This window comes from Callorhinchus milii, unplaced genomic scaffold (assembly GCF_018977255.1).
Source record: "Callorhinchus milii isolate IMCB2004 unplaced genomic scaffold, IMCB_Cmil_1.0 Scaffold10, whole genome shotgun sequence".
Lineage (NCBI taxonomy): Eukaryota > Metazoa > Chordata > Chondrichthyes > Chimaeriformes > Callorhinchidae > Callorhinchus > Callorhinchus milii.
Genome location: NW_024704751.1, coordinates 6539879 through 6554867, shown reverse-complemented (window position 1 = coordinate 6554867; position 14989 = coordinate 6539879). Strand labels below are relative to the sequence as shown.

At 53.7% G+C, this 14989-nt stretch overlaps 1 protein-coding gene across 1 annotated transcript; it reads right to left on the bottom strand.

Annotated features, from left to right (window-relative positions):
• Positions 1-2051: 2051 nt before the first annotated feature.
• LOC103180703 (WSC domain-containing protein 1) lies at positions 2052-10888 on the bottom strand. The gene is made up of 8 exons (XM_007896689.2): positions 10298-10888; positions 8032-8146; positions 7440-7624; positions 6895-7016; positions 4258-4432; positions 3658-3822; positions 2892-3092; positions 2052-2404 (listed from the first exon to the last, which is right to left on the bottom strand). Exons 1-8 carry the CDS (start codon positions 10728-10730, stop codon positions 2052-2054), a joined length of 1749 nt encoding a protein of 582 aa, XP_007894880.2. The 5' UTR covers positions 10731-10888.
• Between the last annotated feature and the right edge of the window lie 4101 nt (positions 10889-14989).

Genomic DNA, 14989 nt, shown 5'->3' with positions numbered 1-14989 from the left:
TCGGTTCGTTTAGGGAGTGATTTCCACTCAAGTCAATCGCGGGTTTTTAAAAAAAAATAATAGAAGAAAAATGAGAAAGAAATGTTCTGCCTGATACGAGGCATTAATGAAGATAATAATAATCCTTTGATATAGGGCTGTAGCATGTTGTTGAGACGTCTCAAAAGCTCTTCGCAGAATACATTGTCAAGTGGATTGACTGTGTAGTTTGTGGGTGAAACGCGGCAGCCAATTGCGCACAGCAGCGTCCGAGCTTTTATTGAAGGCATTATTACCCCCCGGAAAGATAACCGCCAATCGACTAACAACCGGGTTCCTACTTCTTGCTAGCAAAACAGAGGCGTGTGGAGTAAGGAAACGTCCCTAAGGTTTCGCCCCGCCCGCCTGGGAATCGAACCCGGGTCCTCTCGCTTGCGATGCGTAACCACTATACCCTCCAGAGCGTGACGGTGCTTTTAACGCCTCGCTTTTCAAGACAAAGGAAAGCTTCCATTTTGTTTTTGTTTTTTTTTTCTTTGCAAAATGTTTATTTCTACTTGGTTGTACACAATTCAAAGCCGCTGTACAAAAATGCATTGTACAAAAATAAACTCTTTTCCGGTACAAAAGGACAAACCCCAATGTCTCTGGACTTACGTAAGTGAGACCCTCTCTCTCTCTCTCTACGTGTTAAACCTAGTGAGAAGCTAACCTTAAATCCCAGACGCTCGCATATTCTGACGCTCCTCAGACTTGCGACAAGAGAAGATGTCTTTTTCCGACGTGAAGGGCGCTCTCCAAGTGTTATTTGTTGTCGTTGCTCATGTCGTCTCGAGCCATTGTTCACCCGAATTTACGCAGCGAGTCAATCAAAATACCTCTCATCGCAGGAGTGCGGAGTAACAAGCGTCCGGACAGACCGTGAAACTGATGCTTAACGGGTGCTCTAAGTGTGAGAGTGACTGTGCTTCCTTTCGACAGCTCAGATCAGCCGACGAGATATAACATGAACGACAAGAGGGGGTGAGAAGTCTCTCTCTCTCTCTGTTTATGTGGCGACAGAATCCAGAACAAGGGGACACATGTTGACCGGACTTCACACATTGACCGGGGGCGGAGGGCTGAGGGGAGGGGGTGGGGGTGCTGGGGTGGTGGGACGGGGTGGGGGGAAAGGGTGTCAGGGTTTACACCACACTATTCCAGATATTGTTCCGCTTCAACGAGGAGAACTCGAGCTGCTCTTGTATGAATAAAATCACATTTCATAACCTCCAACAGCCACACTCCCCGACTCCCTCTTTGCCCTCAAATCTACGTACATTTCCTCCTCAGCTTCTCGTCTTTGCAGAACAAACACAAACAGCCTCATATTTTATTTAAGCGCTTAGTTGGTCCTTGCCCATCAAACGCTGCTGGATCTCTTGCTTGCAAACTCCAGAACAAGAATAATTCTGGCCTTGACTGAACCATCCCCTCCCACCACACACACACACACACACCCCACTACCCCCAGCCCCATTTACAAGTTTTGTGTCCTACCGCAAGCCATCGAACCAAACACTGTGCGTCTGGGTGTAGTCACAAAAAAAATAAGTTTGTGCACCGTTAAACTATATTAATAAGTAAATAACATCATTCGCTAACGTATAAACACGTGAGTCTGACTGGGAGTGGAGAGAGCCTTGGCTTACCTATGGAATGGTCCATTGGCTTGTGAGGCCCGAATTCCAGGGTTTATTTCCCTCCCCTACATCACGGTGGTGGGGGGGGGGGTTTGGAGGGTTGGTGATTGGGGGAAACGGGGGGGTGGGGGAGGTTTGGGGAGGTTGTTGGTGGTGGGGGGGTGGGCGGAGTCTTGATTTCAACCCCTGACATCAGGATGGTGGAAGGCAAACTGCACGGACTTTGGTCTTCTTCTGCCTAGCAAATTCTTGGGTTCTCATGACCACAGCAGGTAGCCTCCGTCCTCACGGCATCTCGGGGGTTAAAGCCTTTCGTGGTGAAGCCCGCCCCCCCTCCCCCCTACCCCTCACCCCTCACCCCCTCACCCCGCCTGCCCTCCCACCCCTCCCTCACCTGGGCAGGTACTCCTGCGGCAGCCCGGTGAAGTTCCTTTCCCTGAGCTCACCGTCCACGGCCATTATGTAGCCGTCGATGGTGGCCTTCATGTCGGGCGTGAAGGGGTCGAAGTCCTTCTGCCGGCGCCCGGAGCGTTTGAAGTTGCCGTCGCGATGGCTCTCCACGCACAGCAGACGCTCCTCGGGGACGCTGAGCTGCAGGAAGCCCACCATCCTCCGCAGCTCCCCCAGCAGGTTCCTCTTCAGCTCCTCATAGTGAACCACCAGCACTCGCCTGCCCTGCCTCAGCCACTCCAGCGTGTGCGAGGCCCACCAGGAGGCGTAGGTGTTCACGAACTCCGGCCATTCTGCAGAGAGAGAAAAAAAACCACAGTGGAGGCCTGTAGTTCAGTGCTGAGAAGCGCAAGCGAGAGGACCCGGGTTCGATTCCTGGCCAGGCGGGGCGAAACTTTGGGCAAGTTTCCTTACTCCACGACTGTTTTGTGGGACGTCGCTGTGCGCCATTGGCTGCCGCGTTTCGCCCACAAAACATACAGTCAATTCGCTTTACAATGTATCCTGTGAAGGGCTTTGAGACGTGATAAGGCGCTGTATCAAATGACATGCGCTTGGAGGGTGACTGACTGCCAGGAATGGACCTTGGTCCTCCTTTGTCCAGCAAATTCTTATGTTCAGATAAACTCTGAGCCCTCACCGGCTCCCCCTCACACTGGGAAGCTCCATAAAGTCACGCCTGGCCTCAGTATGTCAGCCCGCGGCTCGGCCCGTAGCGCTCTCGCCTCCGAGTCAGAAGGTCGTGGATTCAAGGCCCCAGTTCTCGGTATTGCAGCTCACCTTGGCTCTTCCAGTGGTGTTCAGAGGCGTAGCCCAGGTGACCGGCTCGCTTCCTGTTATACTCCGCCATCAGGGCCTTGTAAGGGTTCCTGATCAGCAAGATGGCTGCGTCGAAGGTTTGGATTTCCCGTTTGCCGCTCTCGTGGGTTTTGACGCAGATCGTCCGGCCGCTTTTCCAGTAGTCCTTCTCCCCCCGGAAGCCTAGCGGTGAGAGCAAAGGAAAATGTCCAACGACAACAACAACAACTTGCACTTATATAGAGGGCCCTCCACACAGGGTAGCGTCTCGGAGCGCTTAGGCAACAATGCCAGGGCACGAGAGGGCACCGCCGGAGACCAGCCCGTCTCGTTCGGATAAATGCCCACCCTTCGCCCTCCCCACCGTTACGACCCTTTGGCGCCCCGTCAGCTCACGTCTCGCCTTAAGAGCGGAGACTAAAAATAAAAATGGCCACCGTTCAGCGCTTCCGGGTCCTCGGATCGCTGCCGACGTCACTCCCTGCGCGAGCCGGCGTTTCACGTTGAAGGGTGACCTCGCGAAGGCCCCTCGCGGGATTTTACCGGGAAGGGGTGGGTAAAGCTGGCCACGGCTGTTTGCTGGACGCCGCTGTGAGCGAACTGGCGACATTACGCGCTTTTTTGCGACGAAAACCCCGGGAGGCGCTTTGAGACGTCTCGACGACGTGATCGGGCGCTGTGACAAAAGGCGAGGGGTTATGTTATTATTTTCTCTCTACCCCCGTGTGGCGTGTGCGGCGACGGGTACCTTTGTTGTAGAGCGTCCCGTCGAAATAGTAGCTGCCGGTGTAGTAGCCCGTGGCGTGTTCGATCAAATGCCGAACCCACGTATTGCCAGCCCCCGGGAAGCTGGAGAGAGCCACCATGATCTTCGCCCGGGTCTGTAGGAACTTCCTGTCCGTGCAGCGGGTGTCTGGAAAGGAGCGGAGGGAGACATTTTGTGTCGTTGCACGATTTTTGCTTTTCTCTCCCGACTCAGCGGTGAGTGATTCACTCGCTCTCTCNGGAGGGAGGGAGGGAGGGAGGGAGCATGCGGTGATTTCTAATGCAGGGTTGGGAGGTGGGGGTGGGGGTGTGTGTGTGTGGGGAGGGCGGTGGGTGAGGTGTGGGTGGGATGAAGAAACCCACCCTTTGGTCCAATCTGATCTCAGGACGTCCCAAGGCGCTGGTCGGACAGGGATTTGGACCCTGGCTGGGGGTTGGGACCAGGAGGGGCGGAGGGTGGGGAGGGTAGGGGTAGGAAGGTGACCGAAGGCGCGGTGGAAGAGGAGGGTCTTGAGACGTGCCTTCAAAGTAGGCGAGCGCGGGTCTGGCAGTCAGGCTGAGCCGGGAGGCGCTGAGTTGTCACCTTGCACGGGAGTCTGATAAATGGCGCAGTAATCCTCGTTGCCCAGGAGCTGTGCCGGAGCCTCGCCGGGAAGTTTGCCGCACAGCCAGTCGCTCTCGGTCTGGTGCAGCGTGAAGCCGAGGGTGGGAAACCCGCAGTAGCATTCCGTCCTCCTGAGCACAGCGAGCGGGAACTCCTGCCGGGGCGGGCGGGGGGAGAGGATGGGGTGGGGCGGGGCAGTGGGGGGGAAACGGACATGAAATTAGCACCAGACTCTCTCCCCCAACCCCAGGCCATACACGCGTACACATACATACATCTACACATATGTGTAATACACACACACACACCTACTCACGTGTACACAGACTCACCTACTCACGTATATATGCACACACACACACACACACATGCACACACTAGACACGTGTATACACACACTTGGGTATACACGTACACACATGTATACACAAATGTCTACACAAGTGTATCTACACACACACACGCACGTATCCACGCACACTCACACGCATACACACTCGCACACACACCTCCTCCTACACACAAATACACGCACACTCACACACACACACACACACACACACACCCAAGGGTAAAAACAGCCAAAATGTGCAAGTTTTAGATTCCAAGTTTGACAGATTACTTCCACTGAGCACCCAGCAACCCCTCGGAAGTTTTTAACTGAATGCCAACCGGGCAGGCAGCCTCGCCGACTGAATTTAAAGTACGGAGGCATAATAGGCTGTTTTGCCAGAATCCTCGAAGAAGCCTTTAATTTTATGAAAGCCCGGGTTCAATGCCCAGTTAGCTTTGAAGCACGAGGGATTATTCGGACTTCAGGAGGGGCGGGGGAAAACCCTACAATGCCGCGCATTGATGGCGAAGCTAAGTTGGAACGACTTGCTGCCGCTTAGAATGGTTTATTCACTGCGAACATTAACCCTTCGGAGGGGCGAACGATGCTTTCAGAAGGCGTCGACCATTTGTCTGAAGGTGAAGCTTACAATGGATTTGTTCGGCTCCTCTGGGAGCTTTTTTCTGCGTCTGTTTATAGCATTGAGAGTGAACGTCACTGGAACAGTGAACGTCATTGCGAGTTTAAGGGCAACGGTTTCAAAGTCAGATTATAATATAATAATAATAAAAATGCTTACACTTGATTTATTCCGCGACGTTTCAAAGGGCTTCACAGAATATACTGTCAAGTGGGTTGAGTATATTATGTGGGCAAAACGCAGCAGCCAATTGCACACAGCAGTGTCGTGGAATGAGGGACCAAATTATTAATTGGTTAAGTTACTTTTGAAGGAATGATTACCTCCGGAAAGCAATCCGCCAATCAACTGACAACCAACCGGGTTCTGCTCGGTGCACAGAGGCGCGTGGAGTAAGGAAACTTGCCTAAGATGTCGACCTGCCGAGCTGGGAATCGAACCCGGGTCCCCTCGCTGGCGAGGCGAGCGGGCTAACCGCTTCCTAACTGCGCTCCCCAGATTGTGTTCGCAAGGTTATTAACAGACCTAAATCCATCCCCTACCTCTCCATTATTTATCTGCACTGTTCCGACATTTGACTTAATTTACCCGGGCCCACCATCAATCAGAGTTAAGTTTTATTTTAACCGGGAAAGATCATAATAGAATATTCCATTAAATCTGTCAGGTCATGAATTTTTTTTTCGCCTGGCCGGAAAACTGCCGCGTCAAAATTCTCGACAGGGAAGGGAATTGAGTTTCTCAAGTGATTTGGTTTTCATTTCCCCCCCACACACCCCCCCCCCTGCACAAACCCGCCGTGGAGACATTTATCAACGGTGGAAGCAGAGGAGATCGGGCCGGCACTCAGCTTAAGAGGAATGAGCCTTCGGTTTTCAGTTGCCGCTGTGGAATATGTGATTGTCCACAAAGCGAGAGACAGAGTGGTCTGGCGCGCAGCGCTGACTGACTGCGCTCCATTAATGGGACTCAAATCCATATCCAGACAAACAGTGAGAACAAAAGAATTTGCCGGCCGACCAAGGATACCAAGGGCCATCCGGTTCGTCGTCCACCATCCTGGCAGTCGCACTCACACATCGTGTCCCCAAACTGCATCCCGCGATATTATTTCCTAACAGAAATCTATCTAAATTGTCGTTGAAAGAATCGGGACTTTCTGCTTCCCTGGAGAGCCCCTCGTTCCATCAGTTGCTACTCTCTCACGGAAAAGTAGATTTGTTCTGAATTCACCCCCCACCCCCACCCGCTTCAATCGCAGGCCGTGTCGTCCGGTTTTACCAGTCTGTGCCCTTTTCGAGAGGGCGTTAAAAGACTCAGCGGCACGATTTAAGTAAGAGTTTCTCGCTCTCGCTCTCTCTCTCCCCCCGCCGTTGTCCTTGCTGTCAATTTCCCCCGCTCCCCCCCACCCCACACCAGACGAAATCGGCCGATCATTTCACGCCTGTTTGCGGGACGTTATTGCGGGCAAACCGTCTGACGGGGTTCCTCGGTTTAACGTCTCAGCGACCTACTGTAGCGTCGGCCTAAACTGTAGGAGCTCAAAGGTCCCGTGGCTCTGACCCGCATTACACTTTCGAACCAAAGAAGGGACTGAAACTGTGTGGGAATTTCAGGCCTTTGGCTCAGTCAGTCCACCTACCTCTTTGGTGCAGAATTCCGTGCACTTGGCCACCGTGAGGTTCGACTGCGCCGAGGAGACGGGGAAAGTGGCGGTCAGGTTACCGGGCACCTTGAAACAGCCTCGATAGAGAACATTCCTGTCTGAAGCAACGGAAACCCTCACTTTTACTTACAATAAAACAACCCTCTGCCTCATCACCTCATCGAGACGTCTCAAAGCGCTTCACAGGATATGCTGTAAAGTGAATTGACCGCATATTTGTGGGCGAAACGCGGCAGCCAATTGCGCACCAGCAGTGTGTCCCCCACAAACAGTCGTGGTTTGAAGTGACCAATTTATCATTGCTTTATTTTCTTGAGGGATTATTATCAGGCGCGTGTGTGGAGTAAGGGAACTCGCCCAAGGTTTCGCCCCGGCCGGGAATCGAACCCAGGTCTCTCGCTTGCAAGGCGATTGCTCTAACCGCTGAGCTACAGGACTCCACAATTCTGGCCTATAAACACAATGAAGTCGTAAATGCGTTTTATCCCGCGATACAGATTCCCCCAAAGGAAAGGACGTACATCGCTTGTTACTGGGTCTGAGGTCCTCCACGCGATACACTGAGATCCTGTTGACTCCACCGCAAGCCGAGAGCTTCTCCCCTTTACACTCCATGTTGCAGTCCTCCTCTCTGGCGTTGGGAGCGGTGAGGTGATTGCCGCAGTGACATTCCGCGCCGTATTCCACGCCGGCGTAGAGGTAACCGCTGCGAACGCAAACGTATCGGTTAGCGCGTGCTCGCCTCGCAAGCGAGAGGATCCGGGTTCGATTCCCGGGCCGGGGCGAAACCTTAGGCAAGTCTCCTTACTCCGCAGTTCCTCGCCCCCAAAAAACACACAGTCACTGCACGTTACAGTAGATTACAGTCTCAACGACGCATTGAGCCGCTATATATCAAATGCAAGGATTATTATTTAAACGTGAGGTTAGACTGTAAGAAACGGGAGGAACGAGGAGAAGAGAGAGGAGAGAGAGAGAGGGAGAGAGAGAGAGGGAGAAGAGCAGAGAGGGGAAAGAGAGAGATAGAGAGAGGGTAAAGAGAGAGATAGTGAGAGAGAGAGAGACAGAAAAAAGAGAGACATTAGAAGTTGAGACACAGAAGCTCCTCTTTACCTCTCCGCACAGCTGTCCTGACACTGCGACACTGTCATTTTGTGGAAGTCGTAAAACACGGCTCCTTTCAAAGCTCTCTCTTTGGAGTCATCCCTAAAGCATCCGATGTGCGTGGCTGGAAGTAAAGAGACAAATAAGCTTCTGCACGATATGTCACACAATCGCTCTGGGATCCCACCCCACGTGAAGGACGCTATACAAGTGCAAGTTGCTGTTGATGTTGCTGCATTCGTGTTGGTGTTAAGGGTGGAGGCAGAGGAAGGGAATGGGAAAGAGAGAGAGAGAGAGAAAAAAAGAAAGAACTAACGTACGAAAAAACGAACAAAAGAATGAACGGAAAAAAGAAAGTAAAGAGAAAGACACAGAAAGACAGAGAAAGATAGATAGACAGCAAGAAAAAGGGACGCGGAGGGAGAAGGAGAGAGAGAGAGAGCGACAAAGAGTGAAAAAGAGATAGAACGTAGGTGGCGAGAGAGAGAGAGAGAGAGCGAGAAAAAAAAAAGGGAGAGAGATGATCTGTGCAATTTAACGCTGAAGCTCGACAAAGTTTCCAGGTGAGTTTTGGCTGTTCAGAATAATTCAAACATCATTTTCGAGCGCAGACAGCTGGCCTCGGTCGCTCGCTCAGTCTGTTCCCTGCTGTTACTGAGCGGCAAAGTCATTACTCAGTAGATGATGAATGCGTCGTCTTTAAATGTCAGCCCGACGCAGACGGGGCTGTGGCGCAGCTTTGCTCGCTCGCTCGCTCAAACCCCCACCGCCGCTCGGCTGAATCGCGCTGGGGGTTACGAAGCCGGAGCTGCTTCTCAAAGGGGCGATTTCACACCCCCCGCACACCCCACCCCCACCCCCACGCCCCCCCACCCCCCTCCTATTCGAACGGCTCAAATGATAATCAAAATAATAATAATAAACGGTCACTCGATTCCACGACCGTTTGCGGGGACGCTGCCGGGCGCGCAATTGGCAGCCGTGTTTCGCCCACAATATATACGGTCCACTCACCTTACACTGTATTATGCGAAGCGCTTTGAGACGTCTCAACGAGGGTTACATCAAGTGCAAGGATTATTATTATTAAATATTCCAGACACTTTTTTTAAGGGGGGGTGGGGGGGAGGTGGCGGGGGGGAGGTGGGGTGGGCGGAAGGTGGGGCCGGTCTGCCAAGTGTCTGACACATGAGGAAACCCATCACCGTGCGTTAAGAGTATCCAAGGTATTCCAGGTATCCCACCTGCACATGGAAATTCCAGAGACCGGTTGTTGGAATGGAATGCGTACCCTCTCTCTCTCCCTGGAGGCACCCATCCTGCTTACCTACTTCCCGGGAAGTGCTGGGGCGCAGGGTGGCAAGAGCCAAGGCTTGGGGGGACCCCAGAGTGTGCGTTGGTGGGGGGAGTAACGGCTCGAGTCTAACCAACTAAAAACCAAATAGCTCGCCGTTGAGAGGAATGGGGGATTGAGCGGGGTTGCAAATGGCCGTTCAGTCTGAGCCCCTGTCTTTGACGTAACCTCATGGCCCCATCGTCCTCAGGAACCCATCCCAATCCCCTCTCGAAAATGAGTGAGACACAGGAATCACAGAGGGAGGGGACCACAGGGGGGGGTTTCTGGACCGGAGGGGGTTTAGCTCTGTCCAAGTGTCACTTTTATGGGCACCCAATTTGTAACAGCGCACTTTAAATGCCAACGGGCCGAAATGACAAATCGTTACACCATTTACCAAATTAGTAATGAGTTAAAGGCTTATTAGAGATAATTAAAACGCCATCAAGAAAGCTTTTAATCCGCCGTGGTGAATGCCAATTAATCCACTAAATCTGTCATCGAAAGGAGATGTTCAGAATGTGCTCTGTAAAACCCTTTAGCATTTTTTTTCGGGGCAAATATTTCGACGCAGTGGCCAACGCCCTTTTACTTGTGAGAAGCCGGCAGTTTTTGCAAGCGGCTGGTGGCCCGTGGCTCAGACCCGGAGAGCTCCCTCTCTCGACAACCGCGATAACTTGCATTTGGACGGCGACTTTCACGTCGGGAGGACCGTCCCAAGGCGCTGGACCCGTCAAGGATTTGGACCAGAGCTGGGGTTTAGGATCGGGTGGGGGCGGGGGTGGCCGAGGGGCAGGGCAGGGGAGGGTTGGGTGGTAGGAAGGTGCGGTCACAGAGGAGGGTCTTGAGATGGACCTCGAAGGAGGCAAGGGAGGGAGCAGGAAAGCGAGGGAATTAGAAAAAAAAGAAAGCTTTCCTGTTTGGAGGGAGTCACCATACCTTTGCTTCCCGTTGTCTTCTTCACCGTCCCGATCTGGGGTCCTTGCCTGGGCTCTTGGTCCTTCCCAAAGCTGTGGAACCACCTCCTTCTTAGAGGCCTCAACTCCGAGTGGCCTGATATGAGCCAACGAGGCCCAAACCTCCTGCCTCCGCCGCCTCCTCCTTTGCTGGTGGCTGTATCGCCCCATGCCTGGGGAGCCCTGCATTGGACTGCGTCCCCCCGCACCCTGCGGGGTTCCAGGAAAGGGTTCTTGGGGGCGCTGCTGGGGGAGGACAGGCCGTTGGAAGCCCCTCGAGGGCCTAGCTGGATGGAGAAACCCGAGCGCTGCAGGAGCAAGAGGCTGCCGGCCATGAGGTAGGCCACGGTGAGGAAAAGGAAGAGGATTGGCGTGCGCCGGAGGAATCGTTGGAACCTGACCGAGGCTTTGGCCATGCCCCCCCCCCCCACCTCCTCTTCCTCCTCCTGCTCCCTCTCCCTCAACCCTTTATGGCTTCCTCGCTCAAATGTCAGACACCGACACGATTGGGGCAAATCATTCCATCTCTCCCTCCCTCGAAGACTCCGAAAACACTGTGGACATCAAGTGTCTCTGTGCCGGTGAGGGAGGAGGTGGTGGTGGTGGTGGTGGAAGGGGGGTGGTGGGGGGGCAGTTTGGGGAGGGGGTCACCACACAGCAGTAAGGCTCACTATCGCCCCTTCTCGTTGGCGATCCCTTCCCTGGAGGTCGGAGGTCATCCGAACCATCGTGAAGTCCGGCGGGTGATGGTGGGGGGTGGTGGTGGGGTTATTGATCAGCAGGCGACGGAGCCAACCGGGTGTGGGAGTGGGGTGGGGGTGGTGGTGGGGTTATTGATCAGCAGGCGACGGAGCCAACCGGGTGTGGGAGTGGGGTGGGGGTGATGGTGGGGTTATTGATCAGCAGGCGACGGAGCCAACCGGGTGTGGAGTGGGGGGGGGGGGGTGGAAGGTGTGGGGTGTGGGAGGGTTGGGGGGAGGTTGGGGGACGAATCCGAAAGCGATGGCGCGGAGTGAAAAAAAACAACCTGGAGGAGAGAAAAGGAAAAAGGATCCGTTTTGAGCGTTACCGGCCTTTTTTTGAGGGACGAGCGGCTCCACAGCTAAACCTCGCGCGCAGGTTTGACGCGACCCACGCCTTGCGTTGAAGTCATGTTAAATGTCCGGTCCCGACCGACACGGCTGAGACGTGAGGTTTACCGTGCGTCTCGCACACCGCCGAGCTCCGAGGCCCTCGGCAAAAGGGGTCTCTTGGAGGCTCCCGGCCGTCGACCGGGTCTCGAGGACGCCCTCCGCCCGCCATCGGTTCATTTCCCATCACGCCCACGCACGGGAACGCCTTTACGAACGGCCGCGGGAACTCTCTCTCTCTCTCTCTCTCTTCCGTGAGAAACCGTGCACAATTTTAAGGTCAATACAAATATTGGACTGCGCAGAGATTTCACGCTTAAAACCGTGCCTGATCGCGGGCAGGAGGACCCCTCAAAGCCCTTCACTTGGGTTTCAGCGTCGAGGGTGACCGCTTGTTTCGGGGGAGAACGCAACAGCCAATTCGCGGGCTGCCCACAAGCAACAACAACAACAACAACGGCAAATGCCATTTGCATCGCATCGGGAGGGACGTACCGAGGCGCTTGGACGGAAAAGGGTATCAAACAGCTTCAGTCCATCCCTTTTGCTGACCGAGTGAATGCTAACGGAACAATAATTTTCCCCTCCCACCCTCAACCTTCCCCACGTTCCCGTTATCCCTTACCCTAACCCTGAGGCCGTCTGTGTCACCGGGCGGTGAAACGCGAGCGCTTCTCCTTGGTGCAGCGCACGGCGCAAAATAGCACCGACGCAAACAACAACAACAACAACAGCAGCAGCAGCAACAACTTGCATTGATGCGTGGCGTCCGAGAGCAAATCCCCACAGCTCCTCACCATAATCAAGGCCGGGGCGAGGAATGCATTTCAGCTGATTCTGACCAGGATCCTAACCACTCGCAGCTAAACATTTGGCTCATCGAGAGCTAATTTTGCTGACAGATGGAGCTTCCCCACCCCCCAACCCACCACCACCCACTCCACCCCCCCCACCCCCACCCCCCAACCTCCTGGGCAAGTAGCTACGGTCATTTATAAAGATATATAATAAGACTCTTGTTTTCCATCCCTCCGCCCCCACCCAAATATTTAGGCAATACACCCTTGGAACTGTATCTGTTTGACGACCACACACACACGCAGGATATCTCCATCGCAGGAAGCTGAACGCTAGCTGGTTAGTTACGCAAAGGTTTCTTTCGTCCTGAAGGCATTTTTTTCAAACCCATAAATAAACTCCTGCCTGTGGAAAGGTTAACTGAATGGTACTCTAACTTCCCTCCACTGCAATATGTACTCAACTTTGTCAGACTCTCTCTCTCTCTCTCTCGCTCTTCCCTCTAATCCCCTCTCCCTCTTCTCCACTACACCCCCCCCACCCCCACCCCATCCCCCTCTCTCTCTCTCCTCTCTTTTCCCTCTCCGTCCTCTCTTCACCCTCTCTATTCCTTTCTTTCTCTCCTGCTGTCCCTTCTTTCTCTTTTCAAATAAGAACCACAGGATCTTCAGGCTCTGCCTGAACAGGTACGACCACAACACGTGATGTTTAAGGCGACACCTTTCACGTCAGGAGGACGTCCCCGAGGCGCTGGACAGTCACAGATCCCCACCCGAGCTGGTGATCCCCACTCGAAGGCGCGGTCGAAGAGAAGGGTCTTGAGACGCGGAGTAACGACAACAACAACTTGCAGTTATATAACGCCCTTCATGCCGGGGGGTAAGGCCCTGGTTTACCTCCCAAAGCGCGGCCTTAAGAGAAGACCATGTACATTGGGCTCGCTCGTGTCCCTGGGGAACTTGTGCGGAAACACCGTTTTTCCCCCAAATTCCCCGAGCGATGGATAAAGAACAGCGCCACCCCCCTCACCCCATCCCCCCAGAGGCGTCCCCAAGTCAACCATCCTCACCCCAAATGAAGTCACCGACGGGGAAATATACTCAGTCAGGACATCCGCACTCACTTCTCGATGGGGTTTCAGCTAATTTGGGAGATCAGTGATTGCGCTGGATTAACGCCCCCCCCCCCCAAACCCCATCCCCCCACTCCCGCCACCCCCCCACTCCCCCGCACATGTTTGCAGGCCTGGTACCTCACACACATGTTGGCCGAATGTCACATGCCCGCACACACACAAACACACACACACACACCTGCACACAAACACACACGGCTACAAAATCACGTGCACACAAACACACACGTACGCACGCACACGCACACACACACACACACCCCCGAGAGGGTTATTTATAGGAAGGGGGTGGGCGAGAATGGAGGATGGACGTTCCTCCTGGCTCGCCTTTCCTTTCGGGCTAAAAACATGCGTTGATCCCTAAAGCGTTATCATATATTAAAAAGAAAATAATTTCTTTAGTTAACCCGAACCGGTCGCTCCGAGCTGTTTTGATTCCCCTCTCGCTCTCGCTCTCTCTCTCTCTCTCCCCCCACCACCCCAACGCCCCCCTCCCCCCACATCCCCGTCCCACCCTCGTCCTCCGTGACTCGATGGAAAAGTGAAATGTCCGCACAGCATCGATCGCTGTCTGTTTTAATATTAAAAGACACAGCGAGAAACTTGGCTCCCTCTTTATCTGTAACCCCTCTGCTTTTTATTGCTGAGCTGTTTAAAGAAAAGCTGTTGAGAATGAAGAGCAGTGGTGGGGGGGGGGGGGGGGGGCGGTTCAGTGGTTTGCGCCTGCGTAATATTGCTGCCAGAGCCCCCCGCCCCCCCCTCTCCCTCACCCCCAACTCCTGGGGGGAAATGCCAAGCACAGATGCTGCCACCAACCGCACCTCGATTGGCAACCCGGACAGCTCGACTGAAGACAAGAGCCCAAGGGAACACGCCCGCTTCTCTTGCTCTTTCTCTCGCTGTTTGTCTCTCTCTTTCTCTCTCTCCACCCACCCACATCCCCCCACCTCCCTCCCCATATCTCCCTCTCTTTGCTCTTTCTCCCCCATCTCTCACTCACTCACTCACTCTCTCTCTCTCTGCCTCTCCTCTCTCATTCTCACTGTCCGCTCTCCTTCACGCACTCTCACCCTCTATGTCGCTCTCTCTCTCTCTCCTCCCTCTCATTTTCTCACCCGGTCTCTCTTCATTCTCTCCCACCTCTTTCATAGAATCATACAGCACAGAACGAGGCCAATCGGCCTATCGTGTCTGTGCTGACTCTTTTAAAAGAGCTGTCCAAATCAATCCCACTCCCCCGCACTCTCCTCATAAACTTGTCCTCCCCTTTCTCTCTTCTCTCTCCCTCTCTCTCTCTCTCTCGCTCTCACACACACGCACACTACCCTTCTTATTGCCCAAGTGATGAATCAGTACAATTAAAAGCAGACGTGATCACATCCACCAGGCAACTGTCTCCAGAAGCATCGGCAAACCATTTGTTTTCACACAGACACACACACACACGTTCCTCCAGTTTTAACATGGAAACAACGAAATGCAATGGGATGTTGATCACTGCAATGTACAGTGTGTTTACTTTAATCAAAGTTGCTTTACACCAACTGCTAATTACCAGTGCGGGTTTGATGGAGTGTGTGTGTGTGTGTGTGTGTGTGTGTGCGTGTCTGTG

Coding starts and splice junctions, on each gene's coding strand:
- LOC103180703 (XM_007896689.2), bottom strand. CDS start 10,730: ATGGCCAAAGCCTCGGTCAGGTTCCAACGATTCCTCCGGCGCACGCCA. Junction 7,625..8,031: donor CAGGACAGCTGTGCGGAGAG/GTAAAGAGGAGC, acceptor TTGCGTTCGCAG/CGGTTACCTCTACGCCGGCG. Junction 3,823..4,257: donor TTATCAGACTCCCGTGCAAG/GTGACAACTCAG, acceptor GCTCCTTTCCAG/ACACCCGCTGCACGGACAGG.